The sequence below is a fragment of the Pygocentrus nattereri genome, chromosome 11, assembly GCF_015220715.1.
Source record: "Pygocentrus nattereri isolate fPygNat1 chromosome 11, fPygNat1.pri, whole genome shotgun sequence".
NCBI lineage: Eukaryota > Metazoa > Chordata > Actinopteri > Characiformes > Serrasalmidae > Pygocentrus > Pygocentrus nattereri.
In genome coordinates, this window is record NC_051221.1 from 9038481 (window position 1) to 9061230 (window position 22750).

The window sequence follows — 22750 nt, forward strand, 5'->3', positions numbered from 1 at the left end:
AAGCCTACCCAGAGGAGTAGAGGCTGTTACTGCAGCAAAAAGGGGACAAACTCCCTATTGTTCATTAACTTCAGATGAAATGCTGGATGAACATGTACAGAGACATTAGGCCATTTAGGCCCAATCCCATTTCTTCTTTTAACCCCTACCCCTTATTTTCGAGGGCCCCCCTAACCCAAGGGGTGGTGGTTGATATCTTGCCCTACGAAATGGGGCAACCCTCAAAAAAAACATTACTTCATTAACAGCTATTGGTGCTGCTTTGTAGGCTACCCGGTCAGACTTCAGAAACATTAGCACGCTATGAATGAATTGAAACGACATTAAACTAAGATAATACTGTGGTTATTGTAATTTTTTAACAGAGAAAATACTTCGATTTGTGGGTTTCTTTGGTCGCTCGCGCAGCAATCTTGCCGGTTTTTCTTTCTTCTTTTTTTTTCTATAACACTCCGTTTGGAGCGTGCCACTGAAAAACCTCTGTTTGGAGGGCCATGCAGCCCTAACACTTCACCCTACCCCTCTATCCCAACAAAAATCGGGACACCCTAACCCTAGACGTGAACACGCAAAACAGGGTTAAGGGCTAAGTGGTGAAATGGGATTGGGCCTTTGTGTATTTACCGTGCTGTGCTGATCAGTACCGTCATTTCCATCACTCAACACAATCAATTCTAAACCTTTATACATGTTTATTATACATCAGCACTGAGGTCTTTTCCATCAGCTGTTTGAACAGTTCAGTGCATGGTTTCCATGCATCAGCAAAATGTGACTGAATCTGGGAATCAGCCAGAAGGTCCACTGACTCAGTGAGCTCTCAGCTCTCACACGGCCTCATTTTTAATCATTATAGATTTAGGTAAGACCAGATGTATCAGCTTCCAGTGAAGAACACTTTCAGGGTGTTGTTGTAGATGGTGCTGGCCAGCTCTGCAGGGTCCTCATTCCTCGCTGCTGCCATCACCTCCAGCACTTGTCTGAAAAAGACATGCATTTTTTATTACACTGATGAATGCGTACCTGCAGTCCTAAAGATACCATGCCATTCCCAGGCTATTCAACCTGTAGATCCCCAGCACTGCAGAATCGAGTGTGGAAAGAGTGATATTACTGATCTTTATCATTGCCACTAATTTAGAGGTTAAATAAACACATGATATTCGGCTTACCAACAGTAATGCTAGCCATATGACAACTCTGCAGTAACCAGGCAGAGTAAAAAAATAAATTAATTAAAAAAAACCCCCAAACAATTCAAACAGCCTATCCAGGTATCTGCCTCAAATCTCTTGCTGTTTCAAGATACAACATGAAAAGGGGATTCTTCTTGTGTATAAACTGGAAATTGTCCCTCTAGAGACCACTGTGGCACCACTATAAGAGGCAAGTGGGCATGATGTAGATATGGTTACATTTATAATGTCTCTTAAATTATTGCTCACTTGTAATAAGTCACATTGTAATAAGCGGCGAAATTGTGCTAAAAGTGCTGATTCTAATCTTTCAGGTGATGCCACATTTGTGGTCTGTAAGTAGACGAGCAGATATTATCACATATTGACTTTGACTTGTGCAGAAGAAAACATCCGTTATATTTTGTTCATGTTTTTATAATTTCTTAGTATTTAAACAAACAGAATAAAACTGTGGAACATACCTTGTAAAGAAATATGTAATCATATTTAAAGATTAACTGAGAAACTGAGTGTCTGAGAATCTGTTCCACTGATAAATATTCTGGACTAGACAACCTGAACATTTGGTGTCCAGTATAATGTGGTGTTACTTGTTCTGATGTTGCGATGCTGCTCGGTGACCTACATGATATGGCAGGGTTCGTTCCTGTCCTTCAGGCAGTGGCCTGCCTCCCACTTTTTCTTGGTGGGAAATGTAGTTTTTATGAACTTGGATCCCGCATGAGAGTTTTTGATACCACACCACGGAGCATCTGGGAGAGAGACAGAGACAGAGAGAGAGAGAGACAGAGAGAGAGAGAGAGAGACAGAGACAGAGACAGAGAGAGAGAGAGAGAGAGAGGAACAGAATGGCAATAGGGTTCAGCTGTTAGACTGAAAATGATCAGGTATAGAAGTTTTACAAAGGCCTAGTGCCCAAAGTGCTGTTAAGCACAGTTTAACAGTATTGGAGAGTGAAGTACAACATAATCTAACAGCTTTTTTAGGCAGTTAAACAGACTCAAGTGCTTCTGATCACTCATGAACTCTCACAGCAATGTGATCAATTAATTTAGACACCCAACATTTGCAGGGATTCAGCTTAATGAGGACTGTTCATAAACAGTAGGTGTTGGAAACTAGGGTTGCTGCACATAAACTATATGGCAGTATTGAGACACCAACACATTACACCTACGAGAGCTTTTATGAATCCCATTCTAAATCCATAGGCATTAATATAGAGAGCTATAATAGCTTCCACTCTTCTGGGAAGCTTCCCACAAGGTTTTTGAGAGTGTCTGTGGGAATTTTTGAGCATTTGTGAGGTCAGACATTGATGTTAGATGAGAGGGCCTCACTCTCAATCTCTGTTCTAGTTTATCGCAAAGGAGTCCAATGGGGTTGAGGTCAGGGCTCTGTGAGGGCCAGTCAGGTTCTCCCACACCAAACTCACCCAGCCAGGCCTTTATGGACCTTGCTTTGTGTGCTGGGGCTCAGTCATGCTGGAACAGGAAAGGTTCTTCCTCAAACTGTTCCCACAAAGTTGGAAGCATAGAATTCTCCAAAATGTCTTGGTGCTGAAGCACTAAGATTTCCCTTCACTGGAGCTAAGGGTTCTAGACCAACCCCTGAAAAACAACCCCAGATCCTTATCCCTCCTCCACCAAACTTTACAGCTCATGCATTGCAGTCAGGCAGGTAACGTTCTACTCGTCCATCAGACTGCCAGAGAAACGCGATTAATCACTCCACAGAATACACTCCACTGGTGGCGGCACTTTACACCACTCCATCCAACGCTTCGCGCTGTGCTTGGTGATGCAAGGTTTGCATGCCGCTGCTCAGCCATGGAAACACATGACATGAAGCTTATCATAGTTTTTTGTGCTGATGTTGATGTCAGAGGTTTAAAATCTGCAGTTCTTGATCAGCAGAGCATTGGTGACTTGAGGCACTATGGTCCTCAGCACTCTGAGACCTGTTCTGTAACTTTACATGGTCTGACACTTCGCAGCTGAGCTGCTGTGGATCCTAAATGCTTTCAGTTTTCAATAATAGAACTCACAGCTGATGGTGAAATATCTAGGAGGGATGAAATGCTGCAAACTGACGTTGCAATGGTGCCCTCCTATTACAGCACCATGCTCTACTTCATTTCGCTCTTTAGAGCGACACATTGTTTCACATGTGCTTGTAAAGGCAGGCTGCGTGGCTAGCTGCTTGATTTTATACACCTGTATATACACCTACACACTGAAGACAACACCTGAATTCAATGATAAAGAGGTGTGTCACAGCACTTCATATAATGTATGGGTGCATAGCTTAGATTAAAAAGATGATTAATTTTGCTGAAAAAATGATTTAGCAAAAAAGCAAAATGTACCAAGTTGTGTGCAGCTCTCTCCTGCTAACTCCATTACTCTCTACACAGCTAGCCAGTTTGTGCTAGCTTACATGCTTTAGCTGTTAATACATGCTCATAAAACATAATGCTGTGTTATCAAACCTGTCTCGATCATAAGTCTCTCTGTGGGGATCGAATTCATAGCCTCGAGATTTGCCTCAGTCTTCAAAGAGCTGGAATGAGAAAGAAAGCTGAAATATTAGTGACACTGGTCATTGCCCTGAGTTGAACTGCTGACTCTCTGTGGTCATTAAAATGATGGTTACATTTACAAATGAAATTTACTGAACTGTCCTCTCCACCTTTATGTTTGGTGTTTGAACTTTAGTTTTGCACTGGAGATAAAAGGCCAATGTAGGAAACTGGGCAAAAGTACAACAGATTCAAATGGACTTACATTTGAACATGCATTCATTTTTATATTGAATTTGACAGATAAGGTAGAAAAATGGGTGAAGCACACTGGATAGCTAAAACAGTAGTAGCAGCAAATGCTGAGGCCTTAACTTTATCTGTACTTTTGTCCATTTTTATAGATAACAATGTCATAGTGTCGGAATCGTGTCTATTTCCGACTACTTAACAACTCAACATGGTTTGAGGCAAATATAGGATGGTTTACGCATGAAATTAATGTGATGCCAACCTGGTGGCTATTGTACTGTATATACTTTACATTTTGGCTACATTAGCCTTGTGGCCCCAGCACAAATCTACAGAAGGAAAATTCAGACAACGTCTTGGCTGGGCTAAAGAGAACATACTGTAAAACTGATTTGTGGGCCAAACAACTGATTTAAAAATTCAAGAGCGTTTGTCATACAATGTGCGACAGGGCTTTTCAACCTCTTCCACCTCAAGATCCACCTATTTATTACTAGAAAGCATAAAGGCTCACATAAAAAAAAAAAACAACCTTCTGAAACGAATTAAATAAATAAATGAAAAAGTTTCAACACAGCAACGTTTGGGTGCCACATGTGATGTGTGCCACTGAATATAAAATATCAGCAGATGATGCCAGCATAAGCTTGTTCTATACCTGAAATCAGGCAGAATGGTGGCAAGCAAAGCAACAGTTTTCACTCAAAAGTTTAAACTTTGGAGCTGTACATTTCGTTTCTTGAGGAGTAAAAAAATGAAAAAAAAAACAACCTGCTTATTGCATGGCTTGTGGCGCCACTGGCCCACTATGGACCTCTGGCCCCTCTTCAGCACCAGCCCAAGAACCACCAGAATTAGCTTTGTATTCCATAGCCCAGTGGTTGAGAATCCATGGCAAAAGGAAAAAGGGAATTAAAGCTATCTCTGAAGCAACGTTGGGTTAGAGAGACCATAACATTGTACCTGGAACCAAACCTATTATAATTTTATGGTAGTCTTATAGCTACTTATACCAGAATCCACTTATGTTCTCCTAATGATCGCTAATCTGCCTTCTGATTAATTTTGTGCATTTTCTGTTTTCATTATACATGAATTTTGACAGCTATCTGGCCAACATTTGCTGGGATTCACCCTTAAACGTCATATAACGAACTTTTTGATCATAATTGTTGTCATTTACTGAGCTTAGAGCTTACAGCTATACTATTTGAATCACCCTATTGGTCTTTGTAGCGCTGCATCATTTTGCAGAATACAAACAACTCACAGTGAGACCCATTCAGGCTAAAGCACAGCCTCCACACGGCAAGCTGCAGCAACTAAGTCTGACCTGGAATAATTCCATGTCGTCTGAACCACCTTGCTACTTCGCTCATCTAGAGTACGTCATGCTCTTTCTCACACTCCTCCTTTATGCCTCTAGCTGTGGATGAGCTGAGCCCCAATTACATACAAAGGCACATTGAATAGACTGCGCTGAGTCACTACTGGGATCGTTAGAGGGGATCAGAGCTCAATTACCCGGTGATATGTTTGCCAATTATTCTAAATAAGCAGGATAGTGCAGTCACTCCCAAGTTCCAAGTCAAAGGCAAAGATTGTGCATTCATAAAATTCCCACCAGATACATTATATGGACAAAAGGATCGGGACATTTACACATTACACCGACAGGGAATCCCTCCCAGGGAGCTAGTGGAAGTGGCTGGGGAAAGGGAGGTCTAGGCTTCATTGCTCAGGATGCTGCCCCCGCGACCCGAACCCTGGAGAAGCGGAAGATGATGGATGGATGGATGGATGGATGGATGGATGGATGGATGGATGGATGGATGGACCTACAGGAGCTTTCATAACTCCCATTCTAAATCCATAGGCATTAATATGGAGTTGGTCCCCCTTTACAGATATTACAGCTTCCACTCTTCTGGGAAGCTTTCTGCAAGACTTTGGAGAGTGTCTGTGAGAATTTTTGCCCGTTCATCCAGAAGAGCATCTGTGAGGTCAGACACTGATGATGGACGAGAGGGCCTGGCTCACAGTCTCCGTTCGAGTTCATCCCAAAGGTGTTTGGTTATGGAGTGTTGTTAAGTGGAGTAAACTGGGATCAAACCTCTGAAACAGCCTTGAATGACTTACTGCTTTTATAAAACAGTGGCAAATTGAAATATGATAAACTGCTCTAGTCTTCAATAAGTAATTAAATTTATAATGTATAATAACAACAACAACAACAACAACAACAACAATTAAACAGCCCATATGAATATAAAAACTCATTTTTGAGACGTTGGAAAACGGTCATGTAAAATTGATTATGACTGGTTTTAGTATGTAAAACCACTAAAACATCTTACATGGACCTCAGGGGAAATAATACAATGCAAGAAATGTGGCAGATATGGGCCCTTTAACAATTCTTGCTAAGCAAAATAGTTCATTAACAGTAAGTTAATGATTACCAGGCAACATCACAGTCAAAGTACAATGGCATTTGTAACTTGATGCATTAATACAGAATTCATCGCATGTGTACGGTCATGTGTGTATGTGTGTGTGTGTGTGTGTGTGTGTACTGGATTTGTTTACAATGGCATAAAATGCGGCTCAGCCAATCAGATTTGTGTTCTGAGGCTTTGCATGTGAAGTTAAACTCATCTGCTTACCAGCCATTGATGCCAATATAAAGATCCAGGTCTATAAGAGCAGCAGCGTCCTCTTTGGTCCCATCAAAGGAGTGAACCTACAAAACAGGACTGCTTAGGTACAGCGTTGAGGGCAAAACACCAGCATGCAACAGAAAAATGGCTAACAACAAAGAAATATTACACTTACCACCCCTCCTACACACCTGTCTCTGTTTCTCTTCATAATATCTGTGGACATTAGAGAGAGTGAGATCACAGATCACCCTCAGCTTGAGGAAGCTGCAGTCATTACATTAAGGCTTTTCTCGTTTTTGCTTTTCTATTTATAATGTTTATATTGTTAATTCCTCACCATCTCATGTATAATATAAATCAGTACTTCATGTGCAATAATCAATGTGAAATCAGTATATATACATTATATATATATATATATATATATATATATATATATATATATATATATATATATATATTTAGCATTATATGATACTAAACCTATAAATAAAACTATACCTGATGTTTCATATTACTATCACAATCACCGCCACCTTACTATTTTCTTAAGTACTTAAATCTGGTGTACATACTGTAAATTTCTCTATATTGTCTTAAATTATTAGTAAAGTGTTTATTTTTACATGAGTGGCTGAAACTGTAACAACTGCAATTTCCCCCTGGGATCAATAAAGGAATCTGAATCATATATACTAAATATATATATATTATTGTCTATACAGTAACAAGTAACAAACTGTGGGATCATCTCATCTCATCTTATCCCATCTCATCCCATCCCATCCCATCCAGGGCTGGACCTACCCAGGAATTCCGTATGAGAGCTTCTGCAGTGGAGGAACATTGGCAGTTTGGTCTCTTCTGCCAAATCAAACTGCTTCTCAAAGTATCTGTGCGCACATAAAGCAGACAGCAGTAAGGCTTAAAATGTGCATAAGGGGTTTGAGAGCGAGACCACCGATGGACTCCTACTGGTTCTCTAAAGAACCTTTCAACGGACTGGTCTTCAAAGAACTGCTTCCGTAAATGTGGGAGCATAAAGAACCTTTTTAATCACTACATCACAAATGACTCATTATTCAATGACAAATTGAAGAATTCCTCTGACTGATATACCGGTTGGCCAATAATACAGATGTATGCAATAATTTGGGCACCCCGGTCAAATGACAGGTTTTGTTCATTTTCTGAGTGAAAATAATATTATACACACACACACACACACACACACACACACACACACACACACACACACACACACACACACACTGTGTATTTGATGACTAACATGAATTGTGGCCTGTGCAAAAGTTATGACACATGCCAATTTATCCAAAAAACTAAAATTGTGCACTAAAATATGCTGAAATATGTGCTCTCTGTGGACCATGTGTTAACTTATTTTATAGGAAGAATCAACAAAACATGTAATTGTACAGGAGGTATTCAAACTTTCGCATTTCACATTAATAATAAACTATTATCGATCAAACGGTTCTGTAATCATTCATTCAAAACAATTTTGTTGCAGTTAAAATGCTCCTATTTATTTAAAACATGAAAAAAATCGAATATTGTCATGTTCAGCTTACAGTAATGAAATACACTGTATAACTTATTATTGAATAAAATACCCATAATTATTAAAATAACACAAGTTCTACCTTTTGACAGTTGTGTACAATGAAATAAAGTAGCTGAATTCAGTAATTAGAAGCACGTCTGGATACTTTTAGGCATACAGTGTATATGGCGATCCACAGTTGACAAATGACAATCACATCCATGAATAACACGCAGGTGAACAAATCTACTGGAGCATGGATGGATGTTTTTTCTACTGTATTAAATTATATTGGCTGATACTAACAGTTACTGTAATCTGTATCAGTCACACATTCGTACATCAGTCATGCTTTAGTAACCACTGAGTGATAAGAAGTGAACTGCTCACTTTAGCTGGGTGTCCTTCGGACAGAATTCCAACCTGTCAAAGTCTGAAAGATGTAAGAAAAAGAGTGAGAGTAAACACCACATGCTTTCTGAGTCACAGTCTCTATAGTGAACTCCATGCAGAACAATTTTGTGTTATATATATATATATATATATATATATATATATATACACACACACACACACACACACACACATATATATATATATATATTATATATATATATATATATATATATATATATATATATATCTTATGCAGAAATTTGGTGGAATTCCCCTTTGAATATACATACATACATATCTATGTATGCATGTACATTCAAAGGGAAATTCCACCAACTTTTCGAAATTTCTGCATAAGATGTACAAAAGATAATTCAGTTTGGTGTGAAATGCTCTGTTCTAGAGAAACTCAGGCTACGTTCACATTACAAGCCTCGCTGCTCACTGCATCATCAGCACAAGCTAACGAGCAGAACGAGCTTCGCAGAAGATCATTAACTCTGATCAGCTCTCAGCTTCATTATTAGAGCGAGATGAAGGAGAAAAGGTGAGATGAGCTGCTTCTCCACCGTTTACAGGCTTTAACTTCTGTTCGGCGCTGCTGCCATGGTAACGCTGAACGTTGGAAGCACATGAATTCTGATCAGATCCGCATCCGATCTAGGACCGATCAGATTTCTGTCCACACAGCCATGAAAACATCAAATCTGAGTCACATTAGGGCAAAAAATCTGAATTGTGCCACTTCAACCTGGTAATGTGAACATTATGAAGTCAGAATCGTTCACAATGATGGTGACAGGCACCAAATGTCTGAAGAGTTCCCTCACAGAAAGCTATTATATTTTTTTTATTATATATATATGATATGAAATGGTTATGAATGCACTGCCTGATGTCTGAGACACGGTATTAAAGCTTAGCTTTATGTTTATTTGGTCTAAAATGTACATTCAAAATGAATTCATGACAGACAGATACATGCAGATCATTGTAAGGTAATATAGGCCACTGCTTTAAGACAATGCTAAAGAAAACAGCACAGACCAGCATAGCTGGACCCCAACAAACCACCATACATTGTGTTTTGGATGCTAGTTTCCTGGTCAGGAGCAACAATCGAGGCTGTTATACAGGTCACCACCAAAACGAGTGTTTTGGGTGCTGGTCAACCAGCATGAGCACCTTTTTTCAATAGGAAGCCTTCAAGGAAGCTGATATTTTCACATTTACCACCATTTTAAAATAAACAGCGTAACATATTACATCTCAAAAGACATTTAGAGGTTTACTGGTCATTTTGGACAGTAAATAAAATGGCTGTATTTGTGTCGTGGACATTGTGACGTCTGGTTCCTATCAGCACCACTGTAAAGAAAACTGAGTCAGAAAGTTTCTCTAGTGAACCATTTCACACCAAACCGCTCTCAATGGCTCTGTTTACATCTCAATTGTGAAATGATGCATAAACGTTGAAAAAATTGGTGGAATTTCCCATTTGACAGCGTAATAAACTTAAAATAAAATTCTCTACACTCTACAAAAGATGGTTCTTCGAGGGTTCTTTTGCAAAGAAAATGGTTATAGATAGAACCATGAACACTCAAAAGACCCCTTTGCATGATTAAATGATTCTTTGCATTGTGAAATGGTTCTGCTAGTGTTTCAATGTCGAACGTGTAACAACAGAAAAACACGTTTCAGTGCTATACAGAACCATTTTCAACAAGGTTCTTCATAGGACCATCTACAGCATATTCTCCATCAGTCTGAAGAACCCTTTCACAATGCAAAAAAACCATTTCATTATGGAAAGGGTTCTTTGAGTGCTCATGGTTCTTTAAAGAACCACTTTCTTTACTGAAGAACCACCTTTTTTAATGTGTATGAATACACACATCAGTCTCATATGTGTATAAAGGTCTGTCCAGTGACTGTAAGTGAACTGACGTGTCGTGTGCTTTACCCAGGCCACACTCTCCGATAGCCACCACTTTTCCTCTGTTGTTGACGGCCAGCTCTCTGAGCGCAGACAAGTACTCTTCTGCCCCCTTATGTTCAAACTCGGCACAGCGCGTCGGATGGCAGCCAACAGTGCTGTAGAACTCATCTAGAGAGACAGACAGCATGCATGCATATTTAGGAACATGAAGTACAGAGTGATTCAAAAAAGGTTCATCTGATTTCAAAACAACATGTTTTTACAACTGTTAGGTGCTGAGGAACCAGCTTGAAGAGGGGGTCATAGAGTTTCTGACTCAGTGGAAGACGGCTGCCATGGGAGACCCCTGAGAAGAAAGCATTCTACGTTCTCCACTTCAATAAGAGTGAATAACTCAAGAGTGTTTGTTGTTGGTTACATAAACTGGATGATCTCCAAAATCGCACTGAAAGAGCTGCGAGTGCAGCGACACCCGACATGCTCAATCCAGCATGGGATGAGTTTGACTCTGGTGTTGATGTCGTCCGTACAGCTGGAGGAGGTTCATCCTGAGCACTTAAACAATTACATAATAAACTTTATGCTCATTTAAACCAGTTTACAGTTTACTGCACTGTTCTGTAATGATTTACATGTGAAATGAATCATTTTGAAACTGGATGAAACTTTTTGAATCACCCTGCTCTTTTTGGTTACATGCGATTTTCATATTACTATATATTTTTCTTATTAATATCACAAATGTGGATGTTCTATTGCTATTTATCTATCTATATATCAATATAAAATAAGTCAGTAATAAGTAAAATAAGTCATACGCTTTCTGCTCAGGGGTCTCAATCTCCTTCCATACATAATATTTTTATTAGATATATTTTATTATTTTATCCATCCATCCATCCATCCATCCATCCATCTTCTAAGCCGCTTCTCCGTCAGGGTCGCGGGGGGATGCTGGAGCCTATCCCAGCAGTCTTCGGGCGGAAGGCAGGATACACCCTGGACAGGTCGCCAGTCCATCGCAGGGCAGACAGACAGACACAGACAGTCACTCACACATTCACACCCAGGGGTAATGTAGCATGTCCAATTGGCCTGACTGCATGTCTTTGGACTGTGGGAGGAAACCGGAGAACCCGGAGGAAACCCACGCAGACACGGGGATTTTATTATTTTATTTATATTGAATTAGACTATTTACATCTGGCCAATAAAACCTACTACAACTTCACTTCTGAAGCAGGGACTCAGACGTGCAAAGCCTCTAACCAAACAACTAACGATCAAAAACAACCTCTCTCAAAGTCATTTTATTATCATTTCCAGCGCTGCTCGTCACTCTGGGTACTGATTCTATGATCAAAATAAGTCAATTATTAATCTTAGTATGCAGCATGCATTGTTCCTTACCTCTGGTGTGTGCCAGTTTCAGAGCTTCTGCGCTGTCCTCCAGGTTTCCTCCAGTGATCATGAACTGGAGAAACACACAGGACCTTATTTAGAAAGTTTTAGGGTCACACAGGGCAAGAATACCTGGCAATAATGATTAAGGGGAACTGTACCTTCTGAACCCCAACATTAAGAGCTCTCTCGATGATTTGATGGAAGTCATCTAGGAAATAAAAGGGACACTTTAGGAAGTTCTGGATGTCATTCTGACCTGGAGTGATCATTGAAGTACAACGAGCTGATGGGTCATTACCTTCGTGCTTTTGATTTCCTCTGTACACGCCCCTGAACATGGGGTCAGTGAGGTTTATGCCTATATCTGCAGAGAGGAGAAGAGTGGAAGTAACTGTGGAATATCTCAGTCGGCAGCCTCTGAACAGCATTTAACCGCACATGTGGAGCAGGTCTGATAGAAACTTTTGTGTGTAAATAAACTGAAACTATAAGGTCTCCTAAAGGGCCACTCCACCCAAAGTGAGAAATACAACTACTGCTACAAACGGCTGAAAACGGCCCGATTAACCAAATTAGGCATTTTAAACCCGGTTTAAAGACATTCTCATTTTCTTGTGCCTTTGTTTAGCACTGCACTTTAACTCAGCACTGTTTATATTTCTTTTAACCCCTTATTTTCGATCTTATTGTCTTTTATCTTCAGCGGTTAGCGGTAGCTGTAGATAGTTTTTTTTTGTATTTATTCTTCTTTTTATGTTCTTTATATATTTCCTTTGGGATCAATAAAGTATCTGTCTGTCTGTCTGTCTTTATATCGATCATATTTGTTTTACTTTCATATTTTCCTTTTAAATTGTGTTTTTGAATTATTTTAGTGAAAAAATACACTCATACCTTGTTTATTGGTATATTTTTGTCCTTTTATGTGTAAGAATACTTAAAGCCAGAGAGAAAACATTACTGCTAGGAAGTATTTATCAGCCTTTATAAATACTCAAATACACACACACACACACACACACACACAGACAAAAAAAATTAGACGCTTTTCAGTTTTTGACATATATTTGAAAATGCTTGTTGCCTTTATATTGTGTATAAATTTCATGATGATTGGACCAAAAGAACCGGCCCAAAATGACTTGGAAAAAAATTCAGCTTCCATTGACTTACATTAAAAGTCATTATCATTAAATATATAAAGTTATCATTTTGGAGATACAAGGTTTTGTTCTGACAACAGTGACATGTATATATCTCCAGACAGAACTACAGATATGTCATCAACATCAACAAAAAAAAAAATTCAAAAATTCAATCTTCCAGAAAACTTAAATCCTTCGTACACCTAAAAGCAGACATAGCTGCGTAGTGCGAAGACATTAAGAGACTAAATAAACTAATTGACCAAAAGGGTCCGGAGGCGTGGCTTACATTTACCATACTTTACCCTGTGTAAGCAGTACGTCCCAAAAAAGATAATCAGATTTAAAATAACATTTACCGAACACAGACGACGATGTTTAAGCAGCAGAACATGTGAGGGAGTGTTATGACGAAATAACATCATGGCTGTGATTCAGTCACTGTGGGTCATCACAGCCGTGATGTTATAGCGATAACACACGACCTTGAGTGTTTCTACTGCTTTAATACAGCAGTTAAATAAATACAGTAAGAAAGGAATAAACCGGGCCGCGAACGCGGCGTTTAAGGTTTTAATGTTCAGTTCCTTTTCCAGATTATAGCTCCTTAACAAGCAGCTTGATACGTCAGAGTAATGAGCTCCGCCCACTCGCTGCTCAGCCGGCAGTTCGTTCTCCAGCTCCTTACACCAAAGTCCCAAACTGTCGTCACCACTGAGCGGCTTTTATGTGTTTTATCCCGTCGGTTTTATGGCTCAGTCTGATTTGGTCAGACACTGAAGATCAGACCACACGTTTGGCGAATGGTGTTGGGTTCAATTCTGGCTGATTCCAGGTTGTTCAGCTGTTCTTCTGTCACAGCTGCCGACGGAAAAGCTGCTCAGTGGTGACGACAGTTTGGGAATTTAGTGTCGCTTCATCTTCAGAGTCGGACCAAATCGGCTGTCGGTCAAATGTGATCTTAACAGTGGCAAAGTAAAACGTAAAAACGCTCAAATGGCTTGAGCGTCTCCTACAACTGGCAAACTCGTTGCTTAGCAACGGCGTCTCAGCGGAGTGATGCAACGTTTGTGGAAAACCCGCGACGTTATGGTGAAATAACAGCGCAGTTAGACAGTCTCTCAACCAGTCAGGTGGCGTGGCCGGAGCTAACCGTTGTATAAAAGCCAACAATCACAGATTTAAGTTTCATATCTATACTGTATTTGGAAAAATACTCGGAACAAATCTTGCGACGAATCTTCGCGGTGCATGCTGGGTATTGTAGTTCCAGACCCTCGATGATGAAAACAGTAAGTATACCAAAGCGCCGAGGCTGCTGCTCCACAGGACACAGCAAAGCACGACTAACACCACACTGCGTGCTCGTTTTAGGCCTGAATTCCCCTTTAAATGCAGAAGAGTGAACGAGGCTAATATTGGCTTCATACTCGCTACTTTTTCGAATTTTCCCGGTCCACCTTAAATGGTCCAGCAGCTACAGTCTGGCCCCCGAGGCCTGAGAATGTTAATGCTGCACCATTTAAGGTGGAACAGGACACGAAGCTGTCGTGGTTTAATGTGTTTCCCTCTTGTGAATGAATGGACGCAGCTGAGAGTCTCTGCGCCTCCTGGTTCGGGTTTAGGGCCTTTTATAAACCCGTGAATGAAGGTAGAGGCGAATCCCTGGAGCAGAACTTACCTACGAACCTGAACTTAGACATGGTGGAGGGAGCAGCAGCACGGACACCGAACCTGAAGGCAGCAGTGAGTCTCACCATTTCCACAAGGCGCTACCGTAATAACCCTAAATGACAAGCACGACAGTCCCGAGGACCATCAGCGCGCACACACACCGCGCGTTGTAAAGGCAAGAGAGCTACTACACTGATGCTATGACTTAGTCACACATTTATACATTAGCGCCAAAAAATAATAAATTCAGGGCAGAAGTTACTATTATGAGGCCACAAACTATACTGAGGCCATGAATAACTTCATTGAGACTATGAATTAGGCACAAACGACTATATTGAGGCCACAAATTAATATATCCTATTGTTAAAACGAGCCCAGTGTCAGGCTGTGGACTGGAGCTGAGATTAGAGCGGCTCATCTTTTTCTCTTTCTCCTTTTCTACCGTTATTACTGCGGCCCGCTACATCGCCCGCTGCTGCCTGCCTGCTACAGTCAGGCCCTCCAGCGCGGGGATCATGGCTGCTTTTCTAACTCACCAACAGAAAGTCCTGCGGCTCTATAAGAAGTCTCTGAGGCACCTGGAGTCGTGGTGCATTTTCAGGTACTTCTGTTTTCAGCCTGGTTCGGTGTGAAAGTGATCCTCAGGTGATTGTGGTGTGAACCCGGACCGTCCGGACGTTCAGGTCATTCGCTGTCAGCGTTAGCTGTGCCCGCTAAACCTCCCCGAGCTGGACGGCCGGCGCTCACAGACACATTTATACCAACGATCGGTTTCAGCTCTGGACAGGAGATTTAACCGCTGCGGCCACAACGGCCACCATAACGCTCGGCCCGCTCGGCCAGCTGGATAAGGGTGCTGGACAGGTTAGCTGGGCAGCGTTAGCAGGTTAGCCTGGGTAGCTAAGCTAACCTGCATAACATCACAGCAATGACATTCACCTGTTTACAGCTTTAATAAAGCTTTAATACTGTTTTACAGCTTTAATACAGCCTTAATACTGTTTTACAGCTTTAATACAGCCTTAATACTGTTTTACAGCTTTAGTACAGCTTTAATAATGTTTTACAGCTTTAATACAGCTTTAATACTGTTTTACAGCTTTAATACAGCTTTAATACTGTTTGACAGCTTTAGTACAGCTTTAATACTGTTTTACAGCTTTAATACAGCTTTAATACTGTTTGATAGCTTTAGTACAGCTTTAATACTGTTTTACAGCTTTAATACAGCCTTAATACTGTTTTACAGCTTTAGTACAGCTTTAATACTGTTTTACAGCTTTAATACAGCTTTAATACTGTTTTACAGCTTTAATACAGCTTTAATACTGTTTTACAGCTTTAGTACAGCTTTAATACTGTTTTACAGCTTTAATACAGCTTTAATACTGTTTGACAGCTTTAGTACATCTTTAATACTGTTTGACAGCTTTAATACAGCCTTAATACTGTTTTACAGCTTTAGTACAGCTTTAATACTGTTTTACAGCTTTAGTACAGCTTTAATACTGTTTTACAGCTTTAATACAGCTTTAATACTGTTTTACAGCTTTAGTACAGCTTTAATACTGTTTTACAGCTTTAATACAGCTTTAATACTGTTTTACAGCTTTAGTACAGCTTTAATACTGTTTTACAGCTTTAGTACAGCTTTAATACTGTTTTACAGCTTTAATACTGTTTTACAGCTTTAGTACAGCTTTAATACTGTTTTACAGCTTTAGTACAGCTTTAATACTGTTTTACAGCTTTAATACTGTTTTACAGCTTTAGTACAGCTTTAATACTGTTTTACAGCTTTAGTACAGCTTTAGTACTGTTTTACAGCTTTAATACAGCTTTAATACTGTTTTACAGCTTTAATACAGCTTTAATACTGTTTTACAGCTTTAGTACAGCTTTAATACTGTTTTACAGCTTTAGTACAGCTTTAATACTGTTTTACAGCTTTAGTACAGCTTTAATACTGTTTTACAGCTTTAGTACAGCTTTAATACTGTTTTACAGCTTTAATACTGTTTTACAGCTTTAGTACAGCTTTAATACTGTTTTACAGCTTTAGTACAGCTTTAGTACTGTTTTACAGCTTTAATACAGCTTTAATACTGTTTTACAGCTTTAATACAGCTTTAATACTGTTTTACAGCTTTAATACAGCTTTAATACTGTTTTACAGCTTTAATACAGCTTTAATACTGTTTTACAGCTTTAATACAGCTTTAATACTGTTTTACAGCTTTAATACAGCCTTAATACTGTTTTACAGCTTTAGTACAGCTTTAATACTGTTTTACAGCTTTAGTACAGCTTTAATACTGTTTTACAGCTTTAATACAGCTTTAATACTGTTTTACAGCTTTAGTAGTACAGCTTTAATACTGTTTTACAGCTTTAGTACTGTTTTACAGCTTTAATACAGCTTTAATACTGTTTTACAGCTTTAATACAGATTTAATACTGTTTTACAGCTTTAATACAGCCTTAATACTGTTTTACAGCTTTAGTACAGCTTTAATACTGTTTTACAGCTTTAATACAGCTTTAATACTGTTTTACAGCTTTAGTACAGCTTTAATACTGTTTTACAGCTTTAATACAGCTTTAATACTGTTTGATAGGTTTAGTACAGCTTTAATACTGTTTTACAGCTTTAATACAGCCTTAATACTGTTTTACAGCTTTAGTACAGCTTTAATACTGTTTTACAGCTTTAATACAGCTTTAATACTGTTTTACAGCTTTAATACAGCTTTAATACTGTTTTACAGCTTTAATACAGCTTTAATACTGTTTGATAGCTTTAGTACAGCTTTAATACTGTTTTACAGCTTTAATACAGCTTTAATACTGTTTTACAGCTTTAGTACAGCTTTAATACTGTTTTACAGCTTTAATACAGCTTTAATACTGTTTGATAGCTTTAGTACAGCTTTAATACTGTTTTACAGCTTTAATACAGCCTTAATACTGTTTTACAGCTTTAGTACAGCTTTAATACTGTTTTACAGCTTTAATACAGCTTTAATACTGTTTTACAGCTTTAGTACAGCTTTAATACTGTTTTACAGCTTTAATACAGCTTTAATACTGTTTGATAGCTTTAGTACAGCTTTAATACTGTTTTACAGCTTTAATACAGCCTTAATACTGTTTTACAGCTTTAGTACAGCTTTAATACTGTTTTACAGCTTTAATACAGCTTTAATACTGTTTTACAGCTTTAATACAGCTTTAATACTGTTTTACAGCTTTAATACAGCTTTAATACTGTTTTACAGCTTTAATACAGCTTTAATACTGTTTTACAGCTTTAATACAGCTTTAATACTGTTTTACAGCTTTAGTACAGCTTTAATACTGTTTTACAGCTCTAATACAGCTTTAATACTGTTTTACAGCTTTAGTACAGCTTTAATACTGTTTTACAGCTTTAATACAGCTTTAATACTGTTTTACAGCTTTAATACGGCTTTAATACTGTTTTACAGCTTTAGTACAGCTTTAATACTGTTTTACAGCTCTAATACAGCTTTAATACTGTTTTACAGCTTTAGTACGGCTTTAATACTGTTTTACAGCTTTAGTACGGCTTTAATACTGTTTTACAGCTTTAGTACAGCTTTAATACTGTTTTACAGCTTTAGTACAGCTTTAATACTGTTTTACAGCTTTAATACAGCTTTAATACTGTTTGACAGCTTTAGTACAGCTTTAATACTGTTTGACAGCTTTAATACAGCCTTAATACTGTTTTACAGCTTTAGTACAGCTTTAATACTGTTTTACAGCTTTAATACAGCTTTAATACTGTTTTACAGCTTTAGTACAGCTTTAATACTGTTTTACAGCTTTAGTACAGCTTTAATACTGTTTTACAGCCTTAATACTGTTTTACAGCTTTAGTACAGCTTTAATACTGTTTTACAGCTTTAGTACAGCTTTAGTACTGTTTTACAGCTTTAATACAGCTTTAATACTGTTTTACAGCTTTAATACAGCTTTAATACTGTTTTACAGCTTTAGTACAGCTTTAATACTGTTTTACAGCTTTAGTACTGTTTTACAGCTTTAATACAGCTTTAATACTGTTTTACAGCTTTAGTACAGCTTTAATACTGTTTTACAGCTTTAGTACAGCTTTAATACTGTTTTACAGCCTTAATACTGTTTTACAGCTCTAATACAGCTTTAATACTGTTTTACAGCTTTAATACAGCTTTAGTACTGTTTTACAGCTTTAATACAGCTTTAATACTGTTTTACAGCTTTAATACAGCTTTAGTACTGTTTTACAGCTTTAGTACAGCTTTAATACTGTTTTACAGCTCTAATACAGCTTTAATACTGTTTTACAGCTTTAATACAGCTTTAGTACTGTTTTACAGCTTTAATACAGCTTTAATACTGTTTTACAGCTTTAATACAGCTTTAGTACTGTTTTACAGCTTTAAGACTGTTTTACAGCTTTAAGACTGTTTTACAGCTTTAAGACTGTTTTACAGCTTTAAGACTGTTTTACAGATCAGCCCCATTTCATAAACTTTAGATTTTGACTTAATAAGATAGTAGAAAAAGACATTTAGTGTCCACATTTGTTCAGTCAAATCTGTTACACACATGAAATTTCGTATGTATAGCTGATTATTTTTTTCCAGAATGTTGAGAGAATAAACATATTTATTATTGCCAAAACAAACATCGAGCAAACGTAAGTCTAAATGGGAATTTAAGTGTGTGTGTGTGTGTGTGTGTGTGTGTGTGTGTTTTATTTAATAAATCCATTGCTGAAGCTTATGAAGTGGGGCTGATAAGATATCAGCATAATAATAAGATATCACAATTAGATATTGAGCACTTGTTGCCTGCAGTAGTTTTCAGTTTAGATGTATAAAAGAGAGTTAATGTGTTATTGGTCATTTTTCGAAGATGTCCAGGTCATACTCAACAGTGAGACGTTTGGTGCTTGTGAACCTAAAATAGACTAAAATTATAAATTGAATTTTTCAATAAATCCCTTTTTGTTGGATCTGCCCCTCTTCAGAAACTTTAGAGTTAAGTGTGTGGCTCTTCTAGAAGAATAATGTAGTTCTACGGATGGACTTATATGGGAGCTGAAGGCCAGTGACAATATACAGTATTTTTAATGCATGTATAGATACATGCTGACACAAAACCATTTCTGAGTTGTAGAATTTGAGACTACATCTACTTGGATTAGCATTACGGCAAAATATCACATTGATGTCTTTAGGGGTTTAAAATGCTGATGTTGTAGCAATTCAGTCCATCATTCGCTAAATGTCCTGCTTTTCCAGTTTTCAGTAAACACGTCATCAAATAACAGCCTAATGTAAACATTTATAATGATATTGTTCTGCTGCTTATCATTACACGAACATGAAAAAAGGTTTGAGCTGCTCTGAAAGGCACTTTCTGTATCCCCCATATCTGTTCTTCTTGTTACAGGGATAAGTATCGTTTCTACGCCTGCCTGCTGAGGGCACGGTTTGACGAGAATAAGAATGAGAAGGACATGGTGAAGGCCACCAAGCTACTCAGAGCTGCAGAAGAGGAGTTCTGGGCTAACCAGCATCCCCAGCCCTACCTCTTCCCTGATTCACCTGGTGGAACCTCCTATGAGAGATACGAGTGCTACAAGGTACAAACACCAGACTGCTCCTGCATGAGTGACGTAAACATTAGATCACACCGTGATTTCATTCCTGTCTAGCAATGCCACTTCATTTGCTATAAAGCAGAATGGAAGCTCCCTTCAAAGAGGACCGGACACAGGAGACAGCACTTTAATGGTGTTAATGCAGTTAATGGTGGTTAAATGCAGGTCTTTGACCGTGTTTGCTTGTTTTGTCAGGTTCCTGAGTGGTGCCTGGATCATTGGCACCCCTCTGAGAAGGCCATGTTCCCTGATTACTTCTCCAAGAGAGAGCAGTGGAAGAAGCTGAGAGCCCAGAGCTGGGACAGGGAGGTGTGTATGTGCTCTTAACGGGGATTTTGATTGCTTGTAAACAGTCGAGTCACATTACTATGACCACCAGCTGATATCCAGAGTAACCGCCGTATGCAGCACGGGCAGCAGCTAGACAGGCTGGCAGTGACTCGGTAAGGTGCATCCCACGGCTGCTGGAGGGCGTGAGGGGGAGGATAAATAGAGTGAACGCGGTGGTCGAGGTGGTCCCACAGATGCTCAATTGGGTTCAAGTCTAGGGAATCGGGGCTCCAGCGTAATACTTGGAAGCCTTGGTCATGCTCTTCCAACCAGTGTCGGACATTTCTAGCCTTGTGCCGTGTTGCATTATCTTGCTGGAAGACAGTCGGCACGTATGGGTTTATGTGATCTTCAGAGATGGATTCATACCCAAATTGCTTGAGACTGCTTTGAACATGGATGAGTGGGTCTGGAGAGTGCCACGGTCTTCAACACTGCAGTTAATGCATAACTGCTAATTCACCGTTCAACCCTGAGCAGAGTGCTGAGCACCATAGCAACGACTTCAATTTCGCCTGGCTAGCTAATAGAACAACATAAAGAAAGATTTAAGACAAGCACCAATAATTTGGAGACCTATTTGCGTTTAGTCACTCCAGCTGGTTTCCTGATACGGTTAATCTGCATCGAGAAACTGTCGAACACTAAACCGTTGCAAAGCTGTTGTCAGCGACTCCTTTGATTCTCCCATCCAACTTAAATGGTGAGGCAGTTACGTTCTGGCGCCTCAAGCACCATTTAAGGTGGAACGGGAAAATTTGAGCAAGAAGCGGGAGAATGAATAAAAAGCCAAGACATTTTACAACCAACTTTTCTACTTTTGAGGAAAAGTTTCCTTCCAGAGATGTGAGAAAAGCAGTTATATCTGAGCTAAAGCTTAAAGCAGAGCAAAAAATGTTGGTTAATATTTTTTTTAGCCTATGCTAGGACATCAGCACATACTGAGACATGTTTACAGCCAAGATGGTAAAATGAAAATAAACGGTTGTGGCTCCCAAGGTGGTTTGGTTTCTGTTAAAAGGACAAAATGGCCCTTCTTGACATTTGGGTTGCCGACACCTGAGCTAACTTTTAGGTACTAGCCTAGTTACGTAATAACTTATTTCATTTCCTTTTTTAATTTAAAAACTTTTTAGTTAATTAAATCTGTGGGACTACAGCTCCGTGTAAAATGACTTGTATAGGTTATTCATTGTTGACATTTTCTGTGTGGTATATCTGCTTTGTCCCTTTTCTTTGTTGCGCGTCTCTTCTTGGCTGATGTGCAGCAGCCCTCAGTTTGTGTCTGTGCTCTAACATGGATTGGTTTGTGCTGTAGGTCCAGCAGCTGCAAGAGGAGACTCCAGCCGATGGGCCCAAAACGGAGGCTCTTCCCCCAGCCCGGAAGGAGGGCGACCTTCCCCCACTGTGGTGGCAGTACGTTACCCGCCCTAGAGAGCGCCCCATGTGAGCGACCTTGCGGTGCACCAGCACATCAGATGGATGCATTGCAAACCACACAGACACACACTGCATTACTGTACACTGTCTACTCCTCAGTCCTCTCACCTGAAACCTTGTACTCGTGTCCTCTGAGTGTGAGAGTGGGTGCACAACATCAGTCATGAAGAAATCAGCTTAGTATGTTAGTCTTAGACGCTGAGTGAAGTAGTCATGTGTGATTGAGGTACGTGTCAGTGTGTGGCTGAACTATAACTGTACAGAGATAAATAACTAATAAATGTTTGATGTAAATCATTGATTTGCTTGTCTTTCTTTCATGGCTCTCAATTAAAACGGACTAAATCAGTGGAATGGATTAGTGTAGTGGTTCTATGTCCTTAGGCTCTCCCTGCAGTGACGCACCCAGTTCACCTCAGGAAGGGTTTGTTTAGTTTATTAGTCAGATCAGTGAGTGTTGGGAGCTGAGGACACTCTAAAATGTGCAGGGAGGTGTACTGCAGGGCTAAGTGAGGGTTGAGAACCATTGGACTAATG

At 39.2% G+C, this 22750-nt stretch overlaps 2 protein-coding genes across 4 annotated transcripts; one reads left to right on the plus strand and one right to left on the minus strand.

Annotated features, from left to right (window-relative positions):
- Window positions 1-672: 672 nt before the first annotated feature.
- On the minus strand, window positions 673-14918 carry tatdn1 (TatD DNase domain containing 1). 3 transcript variants are annotated; one of them, XM_017718394.2, is made up of 12 exons: window positions 14771-14918; window positions 12243-12308; window positions 12103-12152; window positions 11951-12014; window positions 10565-10708; window positions 8593-8635; window positions 7443-7528; window positions 6808-6848; window positions 6639-6715; window positions 3691-3761; window positions 1825-1951; window positions 673-980 (listed from the first exon to the last, which is right to left on the minus strand). In XM_017718394.2, exons 1-12 carry the CDS (start codon window positions 14847-14849, stop codon window positions 878-880), a joined length of 951 nt encoding a protein of 316 aa, XP_017573883.1. In that variant the 5' UTR covers window positions 14850-14918; the 3' UTR covers window positions 673-877. The 3 variants fall into 3 exon arrangements, with proteins under 3 accessions (XP_017573883.1, XP_037398860.1, XP_037398861.1); XM_037542963.1 differs by having other exon boundaries at window positions 14779-14839; XM_037542964.1 differs by lacking the exon at window positions 14771-14918 and having other exon boundaries at window positions 10549-10708; window positions 12243-12267.
- ndufb9 (NADH:ubiquinone oxidoreductase subunit B9) lies at window positions 14746-22514 on the plus strand. The gene is made up of 5 exons (XM_017718395.2): window positions 14746-14835; window positions 15259-15367; window positions 20233-20425; window positions 20639-20752; window positions 22092-22514. Exons 2-5 carry the CDS (start codon window positions 15282-15284, stop codon window positions 22221-22223), a joined length of 525 nt encoding a protein of 174 aa, XP_017573884.1. The 5' UTR covers window positions 14746-14835; window positions 15259-15281; the 3' UTR covers window positions 22224-22514.
- The last annotated feature ends 236 nt before the right edge of the window (window positions 22515-22750 follow it).

Coding starts and splice junctions, on each gene's coding strand:
- tatdn1 (XM_017718394.2), bottom strand. CDS start 14,849: ATGGTGAGACTCACTGCTGCCTTCAGGTTCGGTGTCCGTGCTGCTGCT. Junction 12,015..12,102: donor TTAATGTTGGGGTTCAGAAG/GTACAGTTCCCC, acceptor GTGTTTCTCCAG/TTCATGATCACTGGAGGAAA. Junction 6,716..6,807: donor ACAGGTGTGTAGGAGGGGTG/GTAAGTGTAATA, acceptor CCTGTTTTGTAG/GTTCACTCCTTTGATGGGAC.
- ndufb9 (XM_017718395.2), top strand. CDS start 15,282: ATGGCTGCTTTTCTAACTCACCAACAGAAAGTCCTGCGGCTCTATAAG. Junction 20,426..20,638: donor AGAGATACGAGTGCTACAAG/GTACAAACACCA, acceptor TTGTTTTGTCAG/GTTCCTGAGTGGTGCCTGGA. Junction 20,753..22,091: donor CCCAGAGCTGGGACAGGGAG/GTGTGTATGTGC, acceptor TTTGTGCTGTAG/GTCCAGCAGCTGCAAGAGGA.